Source organism: Muntiacus reevesi, chromosome 5 (genome assembly GCF_963930625.1).
Source record: "Muntiacus reevesi chromosome 5, mMunRee1.1, whole genome shotgun sequence".
NCBI classification, from domain to species: Eukaryota; Metazoa; Chordata; class Mammalia; order Artiodactyla; family Cervidae; genus Muntiacus; species Muntiacus reevesi.
In genome coordinates, this window is record NC_089253.1 from 31,568,228 (window position 1) to 31,593,133 (window position 24,906).

At 44.0% G+C, this 24,906-nt stretch overlaps 1 protein-coding gene across 1 annotated transcript in view; it reads left to right on the forward strand.

Annotated features, from left to right (window-relative positions):
* The window catches only part of BARX2 (BARX homeobox 2), a 75,298-nt gene that overhangs the window by 40,322 nt on the left and 10,070 nt on the right, over positions 1 to 24,906 (forward strand). The window contains exon 2 of the mRNA XM_065936634.1: positions 20,144 to 20,441. Coding sequence (XP_065792706.1) covers positions 20,144 to 20,441 — 298 coding nt within the window. The remainder of the gene's footprint in view (positions 1 to 20,143; positions 20,442 to 24,906) is intronic.

Genomic DNA, 24,906 nt, shown 5'->3' on the forward strand with positions numbered 1-24,906 from the left:
GTGTTTGGGCCAAAAATAATTAGAGTGAACAATAGAGCTACCAGAAGAGCAACCAAATAATGAGATGGCAATTAATGAACCGGCTCATTCTTCTTTTTGGCTCCAGGGCATTAAGCCTTTCATTCTGTCATGATGATTAGTAGTAATATTGCTCATTTATACCTTTATTTAATAATTATTGTATACCTTTATTTGATAGTTATTTTACTTTTATTTCTTTTAGTTTTAATTTTAATTTAATATCAAGTCTTTTATTTTATTAATTTATTTGGCTGCACCAGGTCTTAGTTGCAGTATTCGGATTCTTACTTGGACCATGTGGGATTGAGTTCCCTGACCAGGGATCGAACCCAGGCCCCCTGCATTGGGAGCATGGAGTCTTAACCACTGGACTACCAGGGAAGTCCCAAGTCTTTTATTTTAATTAAAAAGTTAGATTCCATCCCTCATACCCATCCCATCATACACCTTATGAGCAAGAATGCTTTTGGTACTTTGTAACTTTCTGATTTCCTTCCCTGTGATAGGCCCCATAATAAAGGTCCTATAGGTGTTTTAGTGTGTTGATGATGATCCACTCCAGTATTCTTGCTTTGGGCAAGAGATCCCATGGGCAGAGAAGCCTGGCGGGCTACAGACCATGGAATCACAAACGAGTCAGGCACGACTCAGCAACTGAGCATGCTGTATGCTGGACCTGCCTTTATTTATTTATTTATTTATTTTTGGACCTGCCTTTAGATATCCATTTCCTCCTCCCTTTAGATCCAGAAGTATTGGGAAAAGCCTTTCACCTTACTTTCATAGCCAGCCCTCCAGGATGTCATGGGAACTGCGGGCACACAACTGACCCAGGAAGCAAGCTTCCCTTCCTACAACTGACCAGAGATTCCAGACAAGCAATGCTGGCTGCTGCCTGGAGCCCATTTCTCCTAATTTGTCTATTAAGTGCCTCTCCCTTCACCTTCAGCATCTAACCTTTCTCCTCAAGAAAGACCAGATTGCTTGCAAACCTTTTCTCAGGCCACAGAGTACTGAGTCCTGGAAACTTTGGGCTCCTTTCCGTAACTAACGTGTTCAAAGAGTCGTAAGCTGAGGACTGATTGTGTCCTTTGTTGCCCAAGTTATGTTTGCACAAGACATTTATCAAGATTTGGTTGAACAAATTCCTTTCCCCCCACCCTAACTTTTTTTTGTTCTCCTCCTTCTGAAGAAAAGAGGTTAATAGGCCAGTTTAGGTCTTCTCTGAAGCCTTAGCTGACCTTCGCTGGTTCTGAAGTAAAAGTGTGGCTGAAGACCCACTAATTTCCCTGAATCTTTCAAAGATTCTGTTTCTGGAGGCCCCTTCTTCCAAGGTCCAACCTCCTCTGGGCTCTTCTCTCCTTTTTTGGCTTCTCAGAGTTCACACCCAGAGAGACCCTTTGGTTTCAGAGATGTGGATTTTTTTTAGAAATCTCCTGTCCCTCCCCCTTTAAAAAAAAGATTTATTTATTTAGCTAGATCCCCTGGAGGAGGGCATGACAACCCACTCCAGTATTCTTGCCTGGAGAATCCAACGGAAAGAGGAGTCTGGCGGGCTATAGTCCATGGGGTTGCAAAGAATTGGACCCCATTGAGCGACTAAGCACGCATATCTATTTATTTATTGGCTGTGTTGGGTTTTCGTTGCTGTGCAGGCTTTTCTCTAGTTGCAGATAGTAGGGGCTACTCTCTAGTTGTGGTTCGTAGGCTTCTCATTGTGGTGGTTTCTTTTGTTGCAGAGCATGTGGCCTTCAGTAGTTGTGGCTCCTAGGCTCTAGAGCACAGGCTCAATGACTGGCACGTGGGCTTAGTTCCCGAGGAATGTGGGATCTTCCTGGACCCAGGGATTGAACGTGTGTCCCCTGCATTGGCAGACAGATTCTTTACCACTGAGCCACCAGGGAAGCCCAGAAATCTCCTGTCCTCTGTTTCATCTTTGTCTTGTGTGGGAAAGGTTGGATTAGATGGGCTGGCTGACCTCCATGTAGACACTCTGTTTGGTCTGCAGGTGGCTTCAGGGCCGAGGTCGGCATGGAGGGTAAGGCTGGGGCGTGCTTTTTTGAAATTTCATTTGTTTTTTATTTTTTGGCCACAGCTCTCATCAAACCCTCATCCCCTGTATTGAAAGCAGAGAGCCTTAACTACTGGACCACCAGGAAAGTCCTGGAGCTGCTTTTTTGATCCTTATGCCTGACTCTGGGTTGGGTCTCTTGTCTCTCATGCTTGGGATCACGCTGTGTGTGGATTCTGAGATTGCTTACCGGCCTTGACAAGAGGTGACAATGGTGGCGGCTGTGGGGAGAGTAGGGTGTGACTGGGGTGGAGGTGGGAATGCTGGTTATGAAAGACTAGCAAACATTAGTGTGTGGACAGTGGGAGGAGCCACGTGGGGGATGGAGAAGTTTGGCAGGACAGGCTCTTCCTACATGAACTTTCTCAGAAATTCCTTAGCAGAAACGAGCTGGCTTGGTGCTTCTGAAGGAAGCTATAATAGCTTCTTATCTTTGACTGTAATGCCCAAAGAGTTTTGAAACTCAGAATTATAGCGATCCTTGCTGGTTGTGGCTCCCATGACCTGCACTGGAGTTGGTGTGTTCGCGCTGATTATTTCCCCTTTGAACTCTGACGAGCCAGGCGCCCTCATCAGTTAAGTGAGCAGGATAACAGATGTCACCACGAGTCTGTATTTAATTGCTACCTTAGAAAAGTGACAGCCTGAGCGTGACTCTAATAGCTTCACTATAGGCCTAAAAATATAAAAGACTAACTGTGCTTCTTCATCTTCTCTGTGGATGGATGTTTGCCACTGAGATCCTTGTGGGGTGTAGATTGGCATGAGGCTATTTTGGGAGGCTTTTGCAGTGTCCAAGGAGTTCATCCAACCAGGGTCTTTATCTGTACTTTAAACGACGTGACCACACTCCTGCCTCTGCCAGCCCTCTAATGAGCTGTGGGGTAATGATATGGATGCAATGGACCAGTGAGGGACCCCGCTGTGTTCTGACTCTTTCAGCTCCGTTCCCAGGACTGAGAAGATGCTTCCTGGGGCAGCTCTCAGCATAGCTCTCAGATGTGTGATGAGGGAGGGGAGGCGGGTTCTGGCCTGAAATAAGGGATGCTGGGCGCAGGGCCTGCGGGGTTGGGCCACTGGAAGAGCGCTCGTGTCTACAGGGTACACTGTGTGTTCAGCTCTTCTCATTGGGGCCAGAGTTGCTTTGGTCAAAAACTCTCTTTTCTGTGTTGAATCTAAAGAGTGGAGATGAATCTTTTTTGACTGTCGAACCTACTGCAGAGTCCCGTTGAGTCTGAGCTAGTAGTTAGTTATGCTTCATGTGGGAACTGGTTTCTGTCATGTTGACTGCAGGAAGGGAGAAGTTCTGGGGAGGACTGTGCCTGTCTGGGGGTCCCTGTCAGATGATAACTCTCAGTCTATAGGTGTATTGCCTTTTCAGTTTAGAATAGTACATATAGTAGTATAATAGTATAAAATAGTATATGTAAGTGAAGTACATCAATTATTACATTGACATTTGTATGATTTTCCATTTTCTGATTAAATTTCAAAATCTTATTCTAATATTCATCTTATAGGCAGAAGAGACCCTAAATTAGTATATATTTAGCCTTATTTTATTTATTAATTTATTTTGTTGAAATATAGTGGATTTTCAATGTTGTTTTAATTTCAGCTATACAACAAAGTGATTCAGTTATACATACATACATATGTGTATATATATAGCCATTCTTTTTAAAAAACATTCTTTTCCATTGTGGTTTATCTCAGGATATTGAATTATATATCTTTATTTTAAAAATTTGTGCCTTTGTAAATCAACTCTACTTCAATTTAAAAAATTCTGTGCTTTGAGATATCTTGGTAGAATTCTACACTGCAGTTTATTGACCTTATTTTTTTTTCTGTTAATAATTGACAATTTTTGAACCAGTAGTCCTGAGCTTAGAATCTAGTGAGAAGTAGTGTTTATCTGTGCTTGTACAACTTTTCTACAGCAATTGTTAACTCGTTCCCAGCTCTGGAAATAAATTTGACTAATCGGGAGAGGCAGTGTTGATGTGTATCTCTAGGAATAAGAGTTGCAAGTTCTATAAAAATGCCTGTCTGCTTCTCACATGGTCAGTGGAGAAATGGCTCATGGAAAATGAGAAAATACCTGGGCATCTGGCTACAAATCTGAGTTCCTTGCATGCGTGTGGCTTGGCTCAGTTCTTTGGTCTTGGTAATAGGCTCATTATTGCTGTTAGATGGATTTCAGAATGTCATACTTTGTTTCCATCCAAGCCGTTCCCCAGGAAACACAACTGTTTGCCCTCTTTTTCTTGTTGAACTAAAACCATGGCACCATCTTTCTTCCAGGCAGACCAGAGTCTATCCAAATAGGACCTCCTGTGTCTTTCAGAAATCTGTGAGCTTTGCTGGTTTTTCTGTATGAGGGAATGTACACAGCTTTCTTTTGGTGTCTGTGTCTCTGTAGATTTAAATTTTCTACACTGAAACATGTTGCTTCCTACTGGAAAAAATTAATGTGATTTAAGATGAAACAAAAGGTATCCTGTGCCTTTTTCTTTTGGAGAAGGGTAATAGGGCACTGAGTCATGAAAATTATGGAGCCTTGAGATAAGAATAAACTATTTGGATGTCATGTAAGCCAACATGTGTGCCCCATGCTAAGTCGCTTCAGTTGTTTCTGACCCTTTGAGACCTAATGAACTGTAGCCCTCCAGGCTCCTCTGACTATGCAATTTTCCAGGCAAGAATACTGGAGTGGGTGGCCATGCCCTTCTCCAGGAGATTTTCCCCATTCAGGGATCGAACCCACGTCTCTTACGTCTTCTGCACTGGCAGGTGTGTTCTTTACCATAGTGTTACCCGAGAAGCCCATGTGAGTCAACATTAGTGCCGAATTCACAAGCACACCCTTGAAAAGGCAGAGGTTTAACTGTGCTGGAATGTGCATCAACTGTGTGGAACAATAAAATGCCATAAGGGAAAGTCCCTGGTGAGATGTATTTTAGGATTTTGAAAGGTAGCATGATATAATAACGAGCATGGACATGAATCAAACAAATTTCTGTACAGATTGCAGATATTTGCCCTCATCATCAGATAATCTTTGTGAGAAGTAAAAGAGATATGTATGTGCGAAGTTTAGCCCATGGTAGTGGTGCCAATAAACTCTCCTTCTTTTGTCCCCTCCATCTGTCCATCACCTTGAGGTTATGGGTGGGATTTAAGGGATGTGAGGTTGACTTAGCATCTTTTGGGCCTCTCTTCTTTTGGAGAGATTGGGTTATTATTTTTTTCTTATGAACAAATCGATGTCAATGTTTCGGGCCATTGAGCTCTAATATAGTCAGAGATCTACACTTATTTCCACCTTTCTCCTAAACATCTACTAGCCCAGTTTAGGAAAAATTACCAAGCAGAAGTCTTTCAGACTGGTTGATAAAATATCAGATTATTAGCTGTTAATATCTAATATGTTCAAACTTCCTAAAAACTGAACCACATGATTATAGCCATTACAGAAAACAGTATGAAAGTTCCTAAAAAATGAAAGATAGATCATATGATGTGATAATTTCACTTCTGGATGTGTATCCAAAGAAAGTAAAATCACTATCTTAAAGAGACAAGTGTACCCTCATGTTCAGTGCTGCATTATTCACGACAGCCAAGACATGGAAACAACCTAAGTATTCGTTGACATATAAGTAAAGAAAATGTGAGATACACATTCTCTATGCAGTGAATTATTAGTCTTGAAAAAGGAGGAAATCCTGCTATTGTGACAACATAGATGAACCTGGAGGACATCATGCTAAGTGAAATGTCAGACAAAGACAAATACAGCATGATCTCCTTTATAGGAGACGTCTAAAATAAGTAGGGCTGAGAATTTCCTGGTGGTCTAGTGGTTAGTTTCCACTGCAGGGGTACAGTTTCCATCCCTGCTCTGGGAGCTAAGATCCCACCCACATGCTGCACTGTGTGGCCCCCAATTTTTTTTTTAAAAACACTGTATAACTCATTGAAACAGAGAAAAAAAAGAGTGGTTGTAGGGAGCTAATGGGTGGGGGAAATGGGGAGATGTTGGTCGAAGGGTACAAACTTCAGTTATGAGATGAATACCTTCTGGAGACCTAATGTGCAGCAAGGTGACTAAGATAATCATAATGTATTATATACTTGACATTTGTTAACAGAGTAGCTCTTAAGGGTTCTTACCACGCACCCGAAAGAAAACAGTATGAGGTGATGGATGTGTTAATTAGCTAGATTGCAGTGATCATTTCATAATGTGTACATATACAAAACTATATAAAATCATGTCATATACTTTCAGTAGATACAGTTTTTATCTGTCAATCATAATTCAGTAAAACTTGAAAAAAAGAAGTGAAATGGCAAAACCTTAGTAACTTCCAAGGTAATATTTACCATGTCTTCTCAGATTATTAAAACCATAGTGCTCTTAACACTAGATTACAGAATAAAAGCATTAACTGTTAAAATAAATAGACTACATGAAAGAGGAAGAATAAGTATCTGAAGCCAAACAGTACTCAGCACTTTGGCAGGCTCTTGGCTAGAAAGGCAATACGTGACGTGAAAAAAGTGGCATTAACCAAACATTTGTCTCTTCAATGGACATGAGTCTGAGGAAACTCTGGGAGATAGTGAAGGACAGGGAAGTCTGGCGTGCTGCAGTCCATGGAGTTATATAGAGTCAGACACAACTTAGCGACTAGACAACAATAACAAACTGGAGGTCTGGGCTCTGGTCCTAGTTCAGACATCGACTTTGTGTGACTTTATCCCATCCAAGGCCGGGTTAGAAAAAACCACTCTCTGTGTTTTGTTACTCAGCATGTCATTCCCTATAAATCAAATAGCGTCGAAGTCTTAATTGTGCGTGGTGAGATTTATTCAAAGATAGTCTTTTGCCTTTATAGTTAAAATCTGGATCACCTATGAGGATATCAGATGAGTAAATAGTTCATCACTCCACTCCCTTGTGAACTGACAAGATTTAGTGGTTCTGGGGAAGTTTACAGGCATTAATACTCTGGCTCTTAGCTCACTCATTAATTGCAGCTAATATTTATTTAGTTGATACCATTTGCAAAGCTTGGGAAGTACATCGTGGGAAAGGAAGTATAAGACAAAGACTTTACAATCGAGTTGACAAATGTGAGAGACTCCATGTGCCTGAGTGTGGTTATTGCTCATAAAGTCATTGTATCTTGGTACCGAAAAGGACCCTAGAAACCAACCAACTCCCCCAACTACTGATGAGGAAAACTCAGAGAAAGAGAGACCTCATCATGGACTGAGGCTAAGGCAAGGGGAATGGCATTGTTGACAGTAGAGTTGGATCTTAGACAGGATGGGGCTCAGTGCAGGGAGCATCTTGCTGTAGGATACAGCTCTCTTTGATCCCAGTTGACCAGTTAGTTACCATGGTCCACATGATTCACAGTCAGTGTGTTGCAGAATTTTATTACTGTTTTCCCTTATTACCTACAAGAGCAAGACTCAAGCATGAGTAAATATTGATATCTGTTGTATAATTTTCCCACTACTGTCTGGGGGTATGCTGGCTGCCATTTGATCTTAACTCCTTGAACAAAAGAGAAAAGGAGAGGAATTATTTCATTCTAACAGGAGCCTTCCACTAAATAACATAACTCTATCCCTCTCTTTTCAATTAGTAGATTCCTCCAAAGTTTGAGTGCATTTTGCAACACAGTTCTGTATCTGCATAAACTTCAAGAGTACACTTTCATCAGAAAACAATGGGGCACCAGGAAGAGGAGATTTAACCATTGAAATCACATGACTATTTGCATGTCATTGAGAAATCTTGATGGAAAGGCCTGCGTTAATGCTCCTCATCACAGCAGAGAGAGATGTGCTGGTCATTCACTGTACTGGGGGCTTACTGGGCACTGGATTGAGAGGCCTCCAGTTTAATGGTTTGCCTTCATGTTCCAGGGTTTCCCAGGTGACACAGTGGTAAAGTATTCATCTGCCAATGTAGGAGACATGGGTTCGATCCCTGGGGTAGGAAATGGCAACCCACTCCAATATTCTTGCCTGGAAAATCCCATGGATAGAGGAGCCTGGTGGGCTACAGTCCAGGGGGTTGAAAAGAGTCAGACAGGACTGAGTGCACACACAGAGAATGTATAAGGAGAGGAGGAAAACTAAATTGGACTTAGAAATTCACATTTTGGCATGAGATGCTCAGTGTTTGGCGGCTGCTTCTCCTCCTGGGTAAGCAAGAGCTTGCCTGGGCCCCACGGGACCCCTGGCAGAAAGCAATCTTCAGTGGCTTCTCCTTGACACTGCCCAGGGTCCTAGCACAACGCGTATTTTCCCAGTCTGCCGGGTGGAGATTCCTATACCATGAAGATAGATCTGAAGTATCAGAGAAGGGGAGAAATTTTAAGGTCAAAAGATTTCCTAGTGAGTAACCTTATTGAAAGTGGATCCTTCTTGAAATTCTCTGGCCATTTCCACTGACCCTGTCCTCCTGCTTGCGCTGCTTGCTTCTGGTTTATTGGTCCTATTTCCTTTCCCAGCTCCATTGATGAAGATGTACCCCAAGGCCCAGTCCTTCACCCCCTGCTAGTCTTAAATCTTTCTTCTTGGGAGATGAATTCTACTTTCAACCCTTCAGATATGTGCTGACCAAAGGTCAATGCCTTGTTGAGGAAAACCTCAGGGTCTTTGAGGAACTGACTAAAAGCTAGTGAGACCAAAGCACAGGAGTGAGAAGAATGTCCCACGATTCAGAAAGCAGGCAAGGTCCAGATCCTGCAGGGCCCTCACAGGCCTTGGTGAATAGTTTGGGTTTAGTTTTAAATTCAGTGGAAATCTGCGGAACAGTTTTAACCATGAAAGTAACATGTTTAAATTTGCATTTTACATCATTCTGGCAGTTGCTACCACAATGGCCCAGGTACAGCAGCTTGGGTTATAGTTTGGTAATAACAGAGCTGGAAAGAGTTGCTGTCATTCACTTGCTAAGTCATGGTTTAGGGGGTCTTTGCGACCCCATGGACTGCAACCTGCCAGGCTTCCCTGTCCTTCACAATCTCTTGGAGTTTGCTCAGATTCATGTCCGTTGTGTTGGTGATGCTATCTAAACCATTTCATCCTCTGCCACTCCGTTCTCCTTTTGCCTTCATTGCTTCCCGGTATCAGGGTCTTTTCCAATGAGTCAGCTCTTCAACTCTTATTCTATGTAAAATCCACAGACTCATCGCTGAGTCCTTCAGCAAAAATGAGTTTGTGACCATGCATGCCTGCCAGGAATCATATGTCAAAATCAGTGTATGATTTTACCACAAACTAAATAAACCTCTGCAAGCCATATCTCTTCTAATGAAACACTGTCATGTGACAAAGGTGGAAGCTCTCTGATCCCAGCAGTTCTGCTGCAGTATTGAATCTTCCAGCATCTTCTCTGTTTGCCCTCCTCTCTCTTCCCAATCTAGTGCTTCTCCAGGTCCTGTGGGTTCTTCCTAGACAGTGACTCTGGAATCTGTTCCTTCCGGCCCTCTCAGAACCCTAGCTCCTTCTTTTTTCATGACCAGCCACTGTACACTCTGGAGCGCAGAGATCCGTCCTGAATTCCCATGAGTCTTCTGCCATCCAGCATTTGCCATACGCTTCTTTGTCTACTTATTAACTTTTACTGTAATACCTCATGTCTCCAGTGGGATAATTAGCTTCTGGAGGCAGAGCTGTTCGGTGGGCTTCACGGATGATGGTGACAGTGAACCAGAGGGCCCCTCCTGGTCAGTTTTGTGTAGCCTCTATCCCTGTGGCAATAGGGCCGTAACCAGAAATGACAGCATACGAGAGACAAGACAAAGAGGGGATTAGGTTGACAACGAAAGCTGGATTAACATTTGTTTTTTCGATTGTTTTCTGGGCCACATCACACGGCCTGTGGGATTCTAGTTCCTTTACCAGGGATTGAACTAATGCTCGCTGCAGTGGAAGCACAGAGTCTTAACCACTGGACTGCCTGTGAAGTCCCAGGATTATGATTTCTTTGGAAATAGAGGCATCTCTGAAATTTGGAAAGCTAGTGCTTTTTTGACTGTTGGGGAAAAAAAAATGGCTGCCTTTTTTTGGTGTAGTTCTTTGTTGTTTACCAAATTGTTTTATACTCATTATCCATTGCTATCTTTCAACAAGCTTGGGAGAAGTATTATTAGTGTCATTTTTAGGAAAGAAAGTTGAAGGTTGGAAGGATGGTTTGACCAAGGCCACAGACCCCAAATGTGTAAGAACCATGCCTCCAGCCCCAGTCTTCTGATACCAGGCAAAACCAGTTCAAGTCAGGCATGGCATTTTCACTGGGAAGATGCACTTAAAAAAATTATTTTTATTTGAAGGATAATTGCTGTATAATATTGCTTTGGTTTTTGCCATACATCAACCTGAATTAGCCATAGGTATACCTATGTCCCACCCTCTTAATCCTCCCTTTTACCTCTCACCCTTTCCCACTCCTCTTGGTTGTTACAGAACCTCGGTTTGAGTTTCCTGAGTACATTTCCGTTGGTTGTCTATTTTACATATAGCAGTGTATATGCTTCCATGCTACTGTCTCCATTCATCTCACCCTCTCCTTTCTTCCCCCGCCCCAACCCGTGTCCATAAAAGGATGCACTTTTTAATTCTGTCCTGAAGAAGTTTGCAATCTAGTGAGCAATGGATGGGTAAACACATTAACTCTTGCTCCAAGGTTTGAATTAAGTGAGGGTGAATAAGGACATATACAAAAAGCTGGGGTGGGGGTGCCTGGAGGTGGGAGTGATGAATTCAATCTCTGTACTAAACAACAGCTGCTCTGGGAAGCTTTCCATCCGTGAGTGGTTACGAGGAATGGCTGAAAGCAGGTGTGGGTGTATGGAGATAACAGACTGGCCAGGAGGAGAAAGACAATGTCATTTCGTATGTATGCTTTGGTGCCGGAGGTCGTGGAGCAGTGACGGCTAGAGGGTGGTTGATGACCACATCTGGGTGGGTCACTTTAGGCAGGATGGGAAGGTCCACACACCTATCTTCCAGCTTAATTGATTTCATGGAGCTCCCTGTGAAGCCCTGCGGTTTTGTGGGCGTTTGTCGTTTTGATGATGATGCAGGTTGAATGTGGTAAGACTGAGCTTGTCTCTTTGTGAAATCAAGAATCTGAAAAGATGGCGTGATGCAGTCCAGCCTGCTGGGGTTGCTCTCATGTCTCCTCTTTGTTTCCCAAATCTTCATTGCTCTAAATACCCAAAATGTCTTCTCACTCCATCCCTTTGTCAATCTTTGTGAACCTTCTTCAGTTTTTAATTTAACTAGATGCTTATTTCAGAATCGACATTATGGCAGTTGCATGTGGATGGTGGAATAAATTTATCCCACATGTTTCTAATTCGTTTACACTTAACTCATCAAAATGCCCACCCGCTTTTTTTTTTTTATGAGGTAGTTAATGGCTAAGATGTTTTGTTAGCCTTTGAGTTGGCCTCTTAAAACATTTTCTTTTTTCTTTAGTAATACAAAGCCATAGCCTGTAAAGGGAGCATGTATTCCATTAACTCTTACTGAGCTAAAAGCTTAGTGTGTCAAGGAGTTAAATGGCCATTCAGCCTCATTATATCCCATTTCCTCCCTTCCTTGCTATTCTTTCTCTACAGCCAAAGAAATAGATAAGCACATATTTAAATAAAATTCACATGCCATTTGGTCCAGAAACTTACATTTAAAAATGTACCCAGCAGGGATAGATTTTCATTGCAGCATTACATGTAGTAGCAGAAACAACTATCCTAAATGTCCACAAAGGGAGGAATGACTGAATAAGCATCAGGTGCAATCACAGTGTAGACGGCTGTATTTAAAATGTTTACATAAGTGTGTCTTTAGGTATTGGGATGAATTACATCAATTATCAACAGAGACAGAGAATGATTTTTAACATATGATACTATTTTAATAGATATAAACTCACTTTCACCTGCTGTAAACAATTTGAAAATCTTTATGTGTGTTTTTATTAAGAAAAATAATTTAAAAAATTATTTATTGGCGGCATGGGCTCTTCTCTAGTTGCAGTGAGCAGGGGCTACTCTTTGGTTGAGGTGCCTGGGATTCTTATTGCAGTGGTTTCTCTTGTGGAGCTCAGGCTCTAGGTTGACCTGCTTCAGTAGTTGTGGTGCATGGGCTCAGTTGCCCCACGGCATGTGGGATCCTCTAAGACCAGGGATCTAACCGGTGTCCCCTGCGGTGTCAGGCAGACTCATAACCACTGGAACACCAAGGAAGTCCCTATATGGATAATCTTCAAGAATGGTAAGGGAGGAGGCTTCCCTGGTGGTCCAGTGGTTAAGACTTCACCTTCCAACATAGAGGATTCGGTTCGATCCCTGGTTAGGGAGCTAAGATTCCATATGCCTCAGGGCCAAAAAGCTAAAGCATGAAACAGAAGCAAAATTGTAACAAATTCAATAAAGACTTTAAATAATGGTCCACATTAAAAAGAATCTTAAAAAAAGATTATTCTTATAGACAAACAAGCACTGAGCTTTCATGTCTGGTTGCCACTTACCCTCAGCTCAGCCTTTTCAACATAAGACGAGGCACATTAATTTTAACCACGGATCTGTTTGCTCTGCAATTTTTAGAAATTGGTACAGTCCTGTGTGCCACCACCTTCATCCTTCACCTGCAGCTAACCTTGGAAAGGGCTGTGACTTGTTTATCCAGGTGTGCAAAACCACAGTAGTTATTCCTTGATGGTTTTAGGGGGATTCAGTGGCACTAGTGGTAGAGAACCCACTTGCCAATGCAGAGACATAAAAGACCTGGGTTCAGTCCCTGGGTTGGGAAGATCCCCTGGAGGAGGGCCGGGCAACCTGCTCCAGTATCCTTGCTTGGAGAATTGCATGGACAGAGGAGCCTGGTGGGCTACAGTCACAGGGTCGCAGAGTCAGACATAACTGAAGCAACTTAGCACGCATGCACTGGCTAGATTAGCCCTCTCACTGATTTACTCTAGCTGCCTTGTTTTGCTGTTAGGGCATTTGAAGACCACCATTTGGCAAAGAGAAGCTGACATATTGTTGCTGAATCTTGCTTTTCATGTAAATGTGCAGAGGATAAGAAGATAACACATGCGTAGCTCACAAGTAAGTCTGCTTTCTTGATTAAGTCCAACTTCCACTGAGCTCATTCATGGAGCATCAAACCCCTGAAGTGAAAAGAGGAAAGAAAGAAAGCTAATGGCAATTAAATGCATTTCATCTTTACAGTAATCTACATGGGGAAACTATTATTAGTCCTGCTTTACAGAAGAGGAAATTGAAACTAAGAGTTTTGCTAACCTGCTCAAGGTCCCTCCAGGAATCAGTGAGGTCCCGTTCTTTCCATTGTCCTAGATTACCAGCCAATGTGTAGGTATGTGAGTCCATGGGAGCCATTTGGTGTGGGTGGTTTTATGATTTTTCCCAGGAAACTCAGCCAGAGCTTCCCAGTTGTTCCATCAAGTCTGTCTTTTAGGTTAACTGAATACATCTCTACCCATGCCTCTGTGTATGCTGCCTCTGTTCCTCGGAAGCTTTCTGCGGGTATATAGGTCACACATTCCCAGGACATAAATCAGTCAAGCAGGCAGCTTAGAGATCCTTATCCACTCAGACCTTTGACCTTCGCTTGTGTCAACCAGAATGTGGGTGTAGAGAGCCAATGTGGGGACGTGGTGTCTTGGAGGAACGGAAGAAGAGCCCCCAGGAGGTGTATGGGTGCTGGCATGGTGCTCTGGGGTTCAAGTCCTGCTGTAGCTAGGGGTAGACTAGTCTTTGTGGGGAAGGAGGAATTATGTTGGGGAGCCATGCCTGGAATTGGCCATTCTGAACTGTGCCCACACTTCACCTAGTTGCATTCACATGTGTCACGTCCTCTCAGTTTTCAGAATCCACTTGGACTCCCCAGGTGGCTCAGCAGTAAAGAATTCAATTGCCAATGCAGGAGATGAGGGTTCGATCCCTGGGTGGAGAAGATCCCCTGGAGGAGGAAATGGCAACCCACTACAGTATTCTTGCCTGGGCAATCCCACAGACAGAGAAGCCTCAGCTACAGTCTGTGGGGTCACAAAAGAGCTGGCCAGGACTGAGCAGCTAAACAACCACTTGTGGAATCCATGCGATGGAACATTCTGTGAAGCCTCCTGAATGTTCCACTTCTCCCCAGGCTGCCGGGGATGTCCCTGAGCATCAGTCTATCACAAATGTGCTCAGGTTTTCTAATCCCAAAGCAGATTCTCAAAACAGTCCAACACTTGGCAGGCAGCTATTTCTAGGTCGACAGTACACGCAGTTACGTGATACCCATCTTACAGCCTTATTGGTCAGGGAGCTGGGTTGAAGAAAACAGCTATTAGAAGATGCATTCACTGTGGTCATGTTTATACTCCTTTTGTCAACTAAAATGTGTTTGTTTAAACAAAGTCTTTGGTTTATGACAGTCATTACTCCCTCTCAGTAGCAGATAATGTGCTCGAATTTCACAAGTGTATGTAAATGATCCAGGGTGGCTGGGCAGCTGTCTTCCGTCAACATTTCCACATAGCGATAATTCTCAGGAAAAGAGAAAGGCATACTTAATACATAGTGTTGTACATCATCTGCCTTCTCAGCAACCCAGGTGGCCCCTCTCCATTGTATGTGCTCATTTATTATTTCCCCTCTATTTTTAAAACCTAAATTTGACTTTTTTAGCCAAAATATAAATAGGGGACTGGATGATTTCACAGAACTTCTGTGAGAATGTGAAATGGGAGTGTGTAAATGCTTTGTGGAATGAAAGCTCTGGGTACTGTTTTGTTGGAAATCAGGTCATATATTAAAACAAGGAAAGAAAGGGAGCAGCTGGCTGGAGTATATTTGGTCTCACTTTTCTGCTCCCATTGGTTTACCTCTCAGGAGACGCACCGCTTTGCTGCACACACAGAACCCACCCTGTGTCCCGGTGCAGCCACGCTGTTCTTTCCTTAGGGACACACATCAAATACTAAAAACACAACGTGGTGCCTCACTGCGATTGTGTTTATTTACAATGACGGCTTCCTTGAACCCCCCAAACATTTGTCAGCATCCCAGAGGCCTCGTGGGTATCTCCAACATCAGAAAGTGCTCTTTCCACTGAGTGAAACTGTTAGTTGCTCAGTCATATCTGTCTCTTTGCAACCTCATGGACTGTACCCCCCCCCCCCCCCCCCCCGTCTTCTCTGTCCATGGAATTCTCCAGGCAAGAATCCTGGAGTGGGTAGCTATTCCCTTCTCCAGGGGATCTTCCCAACCCAGGGATCGAACCTGCACCTCCTGTGTCTCCTGCATTGGCAGGGGGGTTCTTTACTGTCTGAATCACCAGGGAAGCCTAGTGGGGGAGTACAATTTTGTCACTGAATCTGCATCAGAGTGTTGGGTAAAGATTCCTGAAATTATAAACTTTGGTGATTAGAATGTTGCCTTAAATCTCTACCATTCTTCTGAAGTTTTTTTATTTTGTTTGTGTTTTTTAATGTGAGGTTTTCATTGGGTTTAAGCTTTGTGGAACCAAATATTATAAATCTCCAAAAGCCATTGTTAAATACCCACAATTGCTTTCAGACAAAATGATTGTCAAAAGAATCATTTTTCCCTATAGTAATCTATAAGGTCAGTGGAAGTCTAATACATCTTTAGTAGGATTTGCTTTTTTAGAGACTAACAAGGTGATTCTAAAATTCAATTGAAAAAATTAATTAATGACAATAGCCAAAAAAGTTTTGTAGAAAGAATAAAAAGGGGAAATTTGTTCTATAATAAAACTTCCCAACACCCCACAATAATAAAAGTGGAATGGTCTTATAACAGGATCATATATTAGTTCAGTAGATAGAGTCCAGAAACAGATACATGTATATATAAAGTAATCCATCTATATCTAAGGCTCCATATGACCCAATGTATCTGTAGAATTCTACTCAATGACAACTGAAATCTGATTATAGAAGCCTTGAACATGAAGATCTTTAGTTTTTTTTAAAGGAATATTTTCAAGGATTTTATGCAGTACACCTCTAAAATGTTTTTCAGAAATCCTCTCAAAGTAGTCTTCACTCTCCCCAAAGTGCAGACTCTTGGAAGCCCCCTCAAAACCTGCCCCTTTCTGTTCCACCTGGTTTCCTAACTCTAACCTCCCCAAACCCTTCTCCTGCACACCCACCGCCCTCATATAGCAGCTCTACACCTATTTATAACCATACTAATAGAGGACAGCCCTTGAGAAGGGTGGTTCTTGTCCTAGTTTGGCTGCTTTTCTACAAAGCAGGAAGTTCTCATACTTATGGTGACTAAAATTCCCCAGTAGACTCTCAGAATTCTGATAAACAGTAATTCCCAACTTCATTTCTTTAGGAACTTATTGTCTCAAAGCTGACATTTTAAGTAATGGACTAGTCAGTAAAGGATTTGGGGAATTGTTGTCTATCTGCTTAGAAAAAAATAAACCAATAAAAATACCAAAAGAATTTGGTATATTTTACCAAATAAACACTTTGTAACTATGGGTTGCAGTAGATTAGAATATATATTATTAGATTTGGAACTTATGTATGTTTGTGAATATGTGCGTGCTAAGTCGCTTCAGTCATGACTGACTCTGTGCAGCCCTATCTCTGGACTGTAGCCTGCCAGGCTTCGCTGTCCATGGAATTCTCCAGGCAAGAATAATGGAGTGCCAGGCCTTCCTTCAGGGGATCTTCCTGACTCGGGTTCCCCGTGTCTCTTAAAGTCTCCCGCATTGGCAGGTGGGTCTTTACCACCAGCGCCACCTGGGAAGCCCATGTTTGTGTATATATAGGAGCAGTTATAGAAGTTTACCTCTAAGATTTGGGGTTGAAAACTGAGAGAGGAGACTTGTATTTTATATATTTCCGATTGTTTTAAAGTTATTTTATAACAAATTGTGTTACATTGGTAATGAGAAATAAAGTAGTGGATTTTGCTGGTGGTCCAGTGGTTAAGAATCCTCTTGCCAATGGAGGGGACACGGGCTTGATTCCTGGTCCAGGAAGATTCCACATGCCTCGAAGCGACTAAGCCCATGTTCCACAGCTATTGAAGTTCATGCATCTAGAGCTTTTGCTTAGCAATAGGAGAAGCCACTGCAATGAGAAGCCTGCCCGCTACCAGAAAAAGTAGCCCCTGCTCCCTGCAACGAGAGGAAGTCTTCGAAGTAGCAAAGACTCAGTGCAGCCATAAATAAAGAAAAGAAATAATTTAAAAAATGGTGGTATAAGAAGCTTTTAGATAGTCTGTTTTTGAAAAAGCATCATTTCATAATGTATACAGATGCAAAACCACTGTACTAGGTATCCTACTTTTATTATAAAATATCACTCCCAGATTTTGTTTTCATTAAAAGAAAGAAGAAAACCTTAAGTGTTAGCCTTGCCTGGATAGTTATTGGAAGTAGTAGCCCTTGATGATTTATTGTTTAACAACTTTGTGGTTTCTACTGGGTCTTAGATCAGACATGTGGTCAAAGAACAGGAGAAGTTACCTGTTTTCATAGCTGTGACTGTGGTCCAAAACAGAAGCATGGAAATGAGCAAGAAGAGAAATGCCAGCCTAGAGGAGAGAGTATACACATAACACCCAGGAGCTTTTGTGATGTTCGTTTTTAACCCTAAATGAGTATGAGTGTTATCTGGCTCAGATATTCGCCTTGCTCTTGTAGTGAGTTGTCGGGGCTGGGCTGAGTCCCAAAGGGCACCCCAGAACTTCCTCTGTTTTCATCACATGTCAAGATTGGCTTGGGATGAAAGGTGCTTTCATGACATCAGCATGAAAGTGTAAAAGTGGAAGTATTAGTCGCTCAGTCTTGTATCCTCTGTCCATGGGATTCTCCAGGCAAGAATACTGGAGTGGGTAACCATTCCCTTCTCCAGCGGATCTTCCCAACCCAGGGATCGAACCTGGGTCTCCTGCATTGCAGGCAGATATTTTACCATTTGAGCCATCGAGGAAGTCCCATGCAGGGACTTCCATGGAGGAAGAGTTTGAAGAATTCTTTGAAATTATCTCCTTTTACTCACTTGTACAGCTGAGGCCCAGAGGGATAAAATGATTGTCATAGGTAATGATAGTGACATTTTAAATGCAATTCTATGGAATAGTGGAAAGGAAGAACTTTTTCACTTGAGTCTTAAAAGTATCAGCAAACAAAAAAAGGTGCAGCCCTCAAGCCACTCAGCCCTCAGCCACTACTCCTGCCCCTTGGCGAGCCTGAGGGAACTCGAGAGGGGGACCAGCAGGCTGCAGGCTGCCACTGCCCTTGACCACTGCAGCTGCCCCCAGAGGTGCACCCTGAGGGGACTCGGGAGAAGAAGGAACCAGATACTGGTCCCAGACAGCTAAAGTGCATATCAAAGGAATGACTTCAGTGAGTCCAGATTTGTTTTTTCCTTGTGTGGAAAAGTGCTAAATCCATTACCTTGAGATGTCTGTGTTTTCTCTCTCCCTCTCTTTTTAAAAACTTTTATTGGAGTATAGTTGCTTTACAATGTTGTGTTAGTTTTGGCTGTATAGCAAAAAGAATCACCCATACGTAGACATATATTCCCTCTTTTTTGGATTTCCTTCCCCTTTAGGGCGTCATGAAAGACTGAGTGGAGTTCCCTGTAGTATACAGTCGGTTCTCATTAGTTGCGTATTTTATACATAGAAGTGTATGTATATCAATCCCAATATCCCAGTACATCCCACCAACCCTTCCCCTTTGTCATCCATACATTTATTCTCTATGTCTGTGTCTCCATTCATACTCTGGAAATTTAAGTTCATCTGTACCATTTTTCAAGATTCCACATATAAGTGATCTTATAGGATATTTGTTTCTCTCTTTCTGCCTTACTTCACACTGTATGACAGCCTCTAGGTCTGTCCATGGTTTTCTTTAGTTAATAGGAATCCTTTGATGTTGTGACCACCTAGACTTTGTTGCAAAAATTCCTGTATATCCTGGCTCCTCCCTTACCTCTTCAGAGCAGTCCCTTGGTGCTATCTGCAAGGATGCTCCTGGGCTTCATGTCTTAAAGTCCCTAAAATATAAAACATAACTCTCAACTTTTAGGTTGTGCAATTCTTTTCAGTCAACAAAAGAGAGAACATACTTTTGGACAGGAAAGGTCTCCTCTCTTAAAATTCAGAAGAGGCACGGAACTGTAGTGGGAACTACCACACCCGCTACCCCCGCCCACATCGGGCCAGACATTGCTAATCAACCCCAGCTCGCTTCCATCAGCTGGACTCTGACCCAGCCTGAGATTCCTCGGCATCCACTATAACAGATCTGAATTTTCATGTGAATTAAAATATTTTGGGCCCCTCTTCTAAATGATGCATCTGTGTGATTCATGGTGTGGTAACTGCCCCGTAGTTCAAGCCAGAGGAACCTAGTTTGACTCCTAAATGTGCTTGTTTCTAGCTCTGTGACACCATCTAAGTCCTTTAGTCTTTCTGGCTGGAACTGTTTTCTTGTCTCTTAACTTTTAAGCATCTTTCTACCTCTGAAAAATGTTCTGATTCAAGGTTTGTAGACATCCCAGGAAGAATTTACAGTTACCATCATGTATTTTTTATAAGGACCGGAGCTGGTTCTCAGGTACTTTGTATATTACGAATCTATTTTGGATTCCTTAAGTCTTCAGTTCCTTGCTTTATCTGACCACTTCCTTCCATCTGCTGTGTCATTGACCCATATCTGTGAAACCAGAATTTAGATATTCAACTGGAAGAGATGAGGAAAGAGTCACTTAAAACCAGAGGAATTTTAGGACCCTCTTCTTTGTCGTGGAAGACTTGAATGTTTTCACTCATCAGGCTGATCTAACCTGCATGTGTCCTGCCCACTCAGCCTCCCCCATTTATACCTGCATGTGAACAGGAGGCTCTGCCAGGCAGACGGGCCTCAGTGTGGGTCCTCTGAGATCTCTGGTCCCCTTCCTCTCCCCTGCTCCTATGTGACCCACCTCCGTTTGTCTTCCAGGCCCCGCTTCCCTCCGGGCATATCCTCTCCTCTCGGTGATCACCCGACAGCCCACGGTCATCTCCCATCTGGTCCCCACCACCCCGGGAATCGCCCAGGCTCTGTCCCGCCACCCGGCCGCCGAAGCTGCCTCTGCGGAGACCCCAGGTGAGAACCACGGCAGCAGTGAGTCTGAGACGGAGCAGCCCACGCCCCGGCAGAAAAAGCCCCGCCGGAGTCGCACCATCTTCACCGAGCTGCAGCTCATGGGCCTGGAGAAGAAGTTTCAGAAGCAGAAGTACTTGTCAACCCCAGACAGGTGAGGACACGGGGAAGGGACTGTTCCCAGTCCTTGAGAAGGGAGACTTCTCCCTTGAGAAGGGAGACTTTTTTGCTGTCAGTGTGGCACAGAGAGCCACAAGGACTGTTCTAGGGTTTGTGCAGGGCACTAGGGCAGGAGTCTGTCCATGTCTTGGCTCATGTAATCTCAGCCTTGGTTAAACAAAATCCAGCCCACCTGAGGGCTTCCCAGGTGGTGCAGTGGTAAAGAATCCGCCTGCCAATTCAGGAGATGCAAGAGACCCAGGTTTGATCCCTGGGTGGGGGAAATCCCCTCGAGTAGGAAATGGTCAATTCATTCCAGCATTCTTGCCTAGAAAATTCCACAGACAGAGGAGCCTGGTGGGCTACTTATAGTCCATGGGGTTTCAGAAGAGTCAGACACGACTGAGCCATTAAGCACACACATAGCTCACCTGAATTCATCATACTTAGCCCCAGAAGCCTGCCTGATGCTGCAGTTTTACTCCTCACTGCATCTCTGTATGTTAACTGCTACAGTACAACAAGCATGGTGAAAGTGAAAGTCTCTCAGTTGTGTCTGACTCTTTGTGACCCCATGGACTATACAGTCCTATCCAGGCCAGAATACTGGAGTGGGTAGTCCTTCCCTTCTCCAGGGGATCTTCCCAACCCAGGGATCGAACCCAGGTCTTCCACATTGCAGGTAGATTCTTTACCAGCTGAGCCACAGGGGAAGCCCAGCAAGCTTGTTTACCATACAACAAGCGTGGTAGAGCTTAGCAAATGGTTGCCCAGGCGCTCAGAGGGGCAACAGGTTTGGCATTTAAAACCACTGACACTTAGGATCAGATGCACTGGGACTAGACCTGGAGTTGAGGTCCATGATCTTCCTAGGCTTCTCCCCACCCTCTAACCCCCAACTGGCTCAGCAGGCGCATCTGGCTCCTGCATGGCAGCCTGGATTAATGGGGCTGCGGAGCTGTCAGATGGCCTGATGGACTTGACAGGTAACAAGTCAGAACCATTTGGCTGAGACCAAGGAGTACCTGGATGAAGGTCTCTTCTCTAAGCTCTTTTGAGATCTCAGTGAAGGTGGCTGTGACCCCTGCTTTACTCAGAGGCTTCTGTACCTCCCCACTTTCTTTAATTTGGCATCTTAGCAAAGAAATATGCTGTAAGAGTGTGTGTTCTAATTTGTTCTTTCAAACTCATGCTGGAATGACTGGCCTAATGTGTGACCCTGTTTATTGGAAGGATTTTCCAGGTACTTTTTCTCTTTCTTTGCTTACTGCTTTGTCCATTTCAGGTCTGACCCTATTAAAGAGAAGGAAAGGAAACTCAAAGGCATCTCAAGCTGTTTATTAGCTGCTCAATAAAAATTTGAGAGAGAAGACTGCAAGTCATTGACTAAAAGGGAATTTGTTTACTGATTCAGTTAGTTGAGCTCCCAGCAGCTGTGTGTAAGGCACTGTGGCAGGGATTATGGGTCCAGAAGATAGAGGAAAAGAGACCTGCTCTAAAGGAGGTCACAGGGAAGGATGTAGCTGTGGTAACCACATCACGACTTGGGGTGTGGATACCAACATGTTCCCGAGGGCTGCAGGAGCACAGAGATATTGCTGAGTGTGTCCGGTGGCAGCCGGAAAGCCTTCTCAGAGGAGGCAGCACTTCAGAAGCACTTTGATCCCAGGAGGGAGAAGGCATCTCACAGAGGGAAACAACATGCAAAAGGCACAGAGGTGCTGCTGGGCATGCTGAGCCCTGCAGGTGGTCGGGCGTCTCCAGCTTTCAGGGGGGAGGGGGTGTGGGGGGAGATGAGGCTGCAGAGATGGGAAGGACCCTGTATGTCTGACCAAAAGATGTGAACTTTGTCGTGCAGGCTGTGCGTCAGCAGCCGTGAAGAGCTGCAAGTGCTGTGGCCAGATTTACGTTTTATTTTTTTTAATTTTTGTTTATTAAAAAAATTTAGGCCATGCCCTATAGCATGTGGGATTTTAGTTCCTTGATCAGGAAGCAAACTTGGGCCCCCTGCATTGGGAGCATGGAGTCTTAACCACTGGACTAGCAGGGAAGTTCTGAGATTTACATCTCGGAACCCTCATATTGGTAGCCCCATAAGTAACAGAGAGAGAAGAGTGAGAAGAGATGGAGCAGGGAAAGCAGAGTCCAAGGAGGGTCATTGAAGACGTGAATTAAGGTGGAGACGGTGGGAACAGAGACGAGAGAATAGGTCGGAGACCTGTTCTGAAGCTGGAACAGACAGAGTTTCCATTGGCATGAGGCAGAGAGTGGAGAATTCTGTGGCTTCTACATGGGCCACCAGGGAAAGAGGGACAAGCTGGAAGGCAGAGGGCAGAGTGAGTTTGGTGAGGAAAGAGCATGTTGTTTTGGACATGTGTAATTTGGGGCACCTTCAGGCAGAGGATGTAGGCAGGTCTGTGATTTGGGGGTTAACAGATGAGATCTCTGGGCTTCCCTGGTGGCTCAGATGGTAAAGAATCCGCCTGCAATGATGGAGACCTGGATTCTATCCCTGGGTCAAGAAGATGCCCTGGAGAAGGGAATGGGTACCCACTCCAGTATTCTTGCCTGGAAAATCCCACAGACAGAGGGGCCTGGTGGGCTACAGTCCATAGGGTTGCAAAGAGTCGGATACAATTAAGTGTCTAAGCACACACACATGGTGTTCTGCTAGTCTAATGCTCCCCAGTGTAACGAAGTGCCTCCTGTACTCAACACACATGGAGTAGAGGAGGTGGAGTGGGCATCTGGGTTTATGAATCAGCACACTCAAGATGACATTCTAGGCTTATTTTAGAAGAGAATTTTTTTTAGCAGAAACGTTACTTCTAAATCAACCTCCCAGGGCTTCCTGCTACCTGCCCAGGCACCTCTCAGGTGAGCTTGATTCACTTGCCTGCAGAGGAGGACCATCTGGCTGGCGTGGAGGCTGCCGCCCGAGCTGCCCCGCCAGCTGTTCCTCACCTCGTACGTGACCGGGGCCATGAGCACGCCTCCTCCCACGGCGCACACCCTCTTCCCCTGTGTTTGTTTCTCCAGTCTCCTAGGTGACCCCATTGAAGCGAATTTGCGCAGGGAAGTGAGAATCTGTAACCGCGACAGGTAATGAGAGAGAGCTGATGACAGCGAAGTGTGTTTCTGGGGCCAGCATGAGTCAGGAGTGCATTTTTCCCAAGTGAGCTCATCCTGGTTGGCCAGTGCCGTGGCAGAGCTGTGAACTGATCCTTCCATTCACTGATGCACCTGATGGCCTTAGGTGAACTGGCCGGGAAGGCTGTGGGGAGGGGGGAAGCCCTCTGCCTCCAGGGAGATCTGGGAGACCCGTGGGATGGCCCTCCTGGGCTCTTGGTGTTTAAATGAATAGCTATCTGGGATGCCAAATTATGGCCAAAAAGGTTATGGTGCAGAATTTACCTATACCCCCCAAAGAGCTATCTAGAGATACCATGAACTGCTATATGGTTGTTAATAACACTGTTGCTTATAGTGTACCCACTGGGTGACAGACACTGTTAGATACTTTACATTAGCAGTTCTCAAAGGGTTTGATCTTGGGACCCTTTTACATTCCTAAAAGTTTTTGAGCCCCACCCCCCCAGAGAACTTTTGTTGGTTAAACTATTGATATTTACCAAATTAAGTATTAAAGTTGAGAAAGTTCAAAAATATTTAGTTATTCATTATGGGATAACAATATTAGGCCTATCGCATTAACATAAATATCAATTTTTAAATTAAAAAACATTTCCAAAAGAGTGAGAAAAAAATGGTCTTATTTTCACTTTTTCAATTTTATGTCTACCTTAATAGAAAAATTTGAGATTCTCATATGTGCTTCTTGGGCTTCCCAAGTTGTGCCAGTGGTAAAGAATCTATCTGCTAATGCAGGAGACCCAAAGGGCGCGGGTTCAATCCCTGGATCAGGAAGTTCCCCCGGAGAAGGAAATGGCAACCCACTCCAGTACTTCTTGCCTGGAAAATTCTATGGACAGAGGAGCTTGGTGGGCTACAGTCCATGGGGTCGCTGAGTTGGACACGACTGAGCACGCACACACACCTGGGATGCAGGGCTTCATTAGTGGGGAGGGTGAGGACTGCTAGCACTAGGAATTTATTGGCTTCAGTCTGTTAATGACTTTCAATAAAACTGTCAGCTTACAGTAGCCCTTTTACTAGGCAGCAGATAGGTGTGAATGGGGATTGAAGCCAGGAGCTGAAGTCCTTGACGGAAAATGGTTTTTATTATTGGAGATTGAATTGGGCACTCTGGTCCAAGCAGGGGGTCTGAGAAGTGTGCCTGGCACGCCAGGAGCCACACCTGGAACCTTCACTCCTGTACCACTGGTCTTCCTGATGGTGAGGTGTCGCTTGTTACTCCTCAGGTAGAGAAAGTTGAAGCTGAGGTGCTGTGCTTGGTCGCTCTATCATGTCCAACTCTTTGTGACCCTGTGGACTGTAGC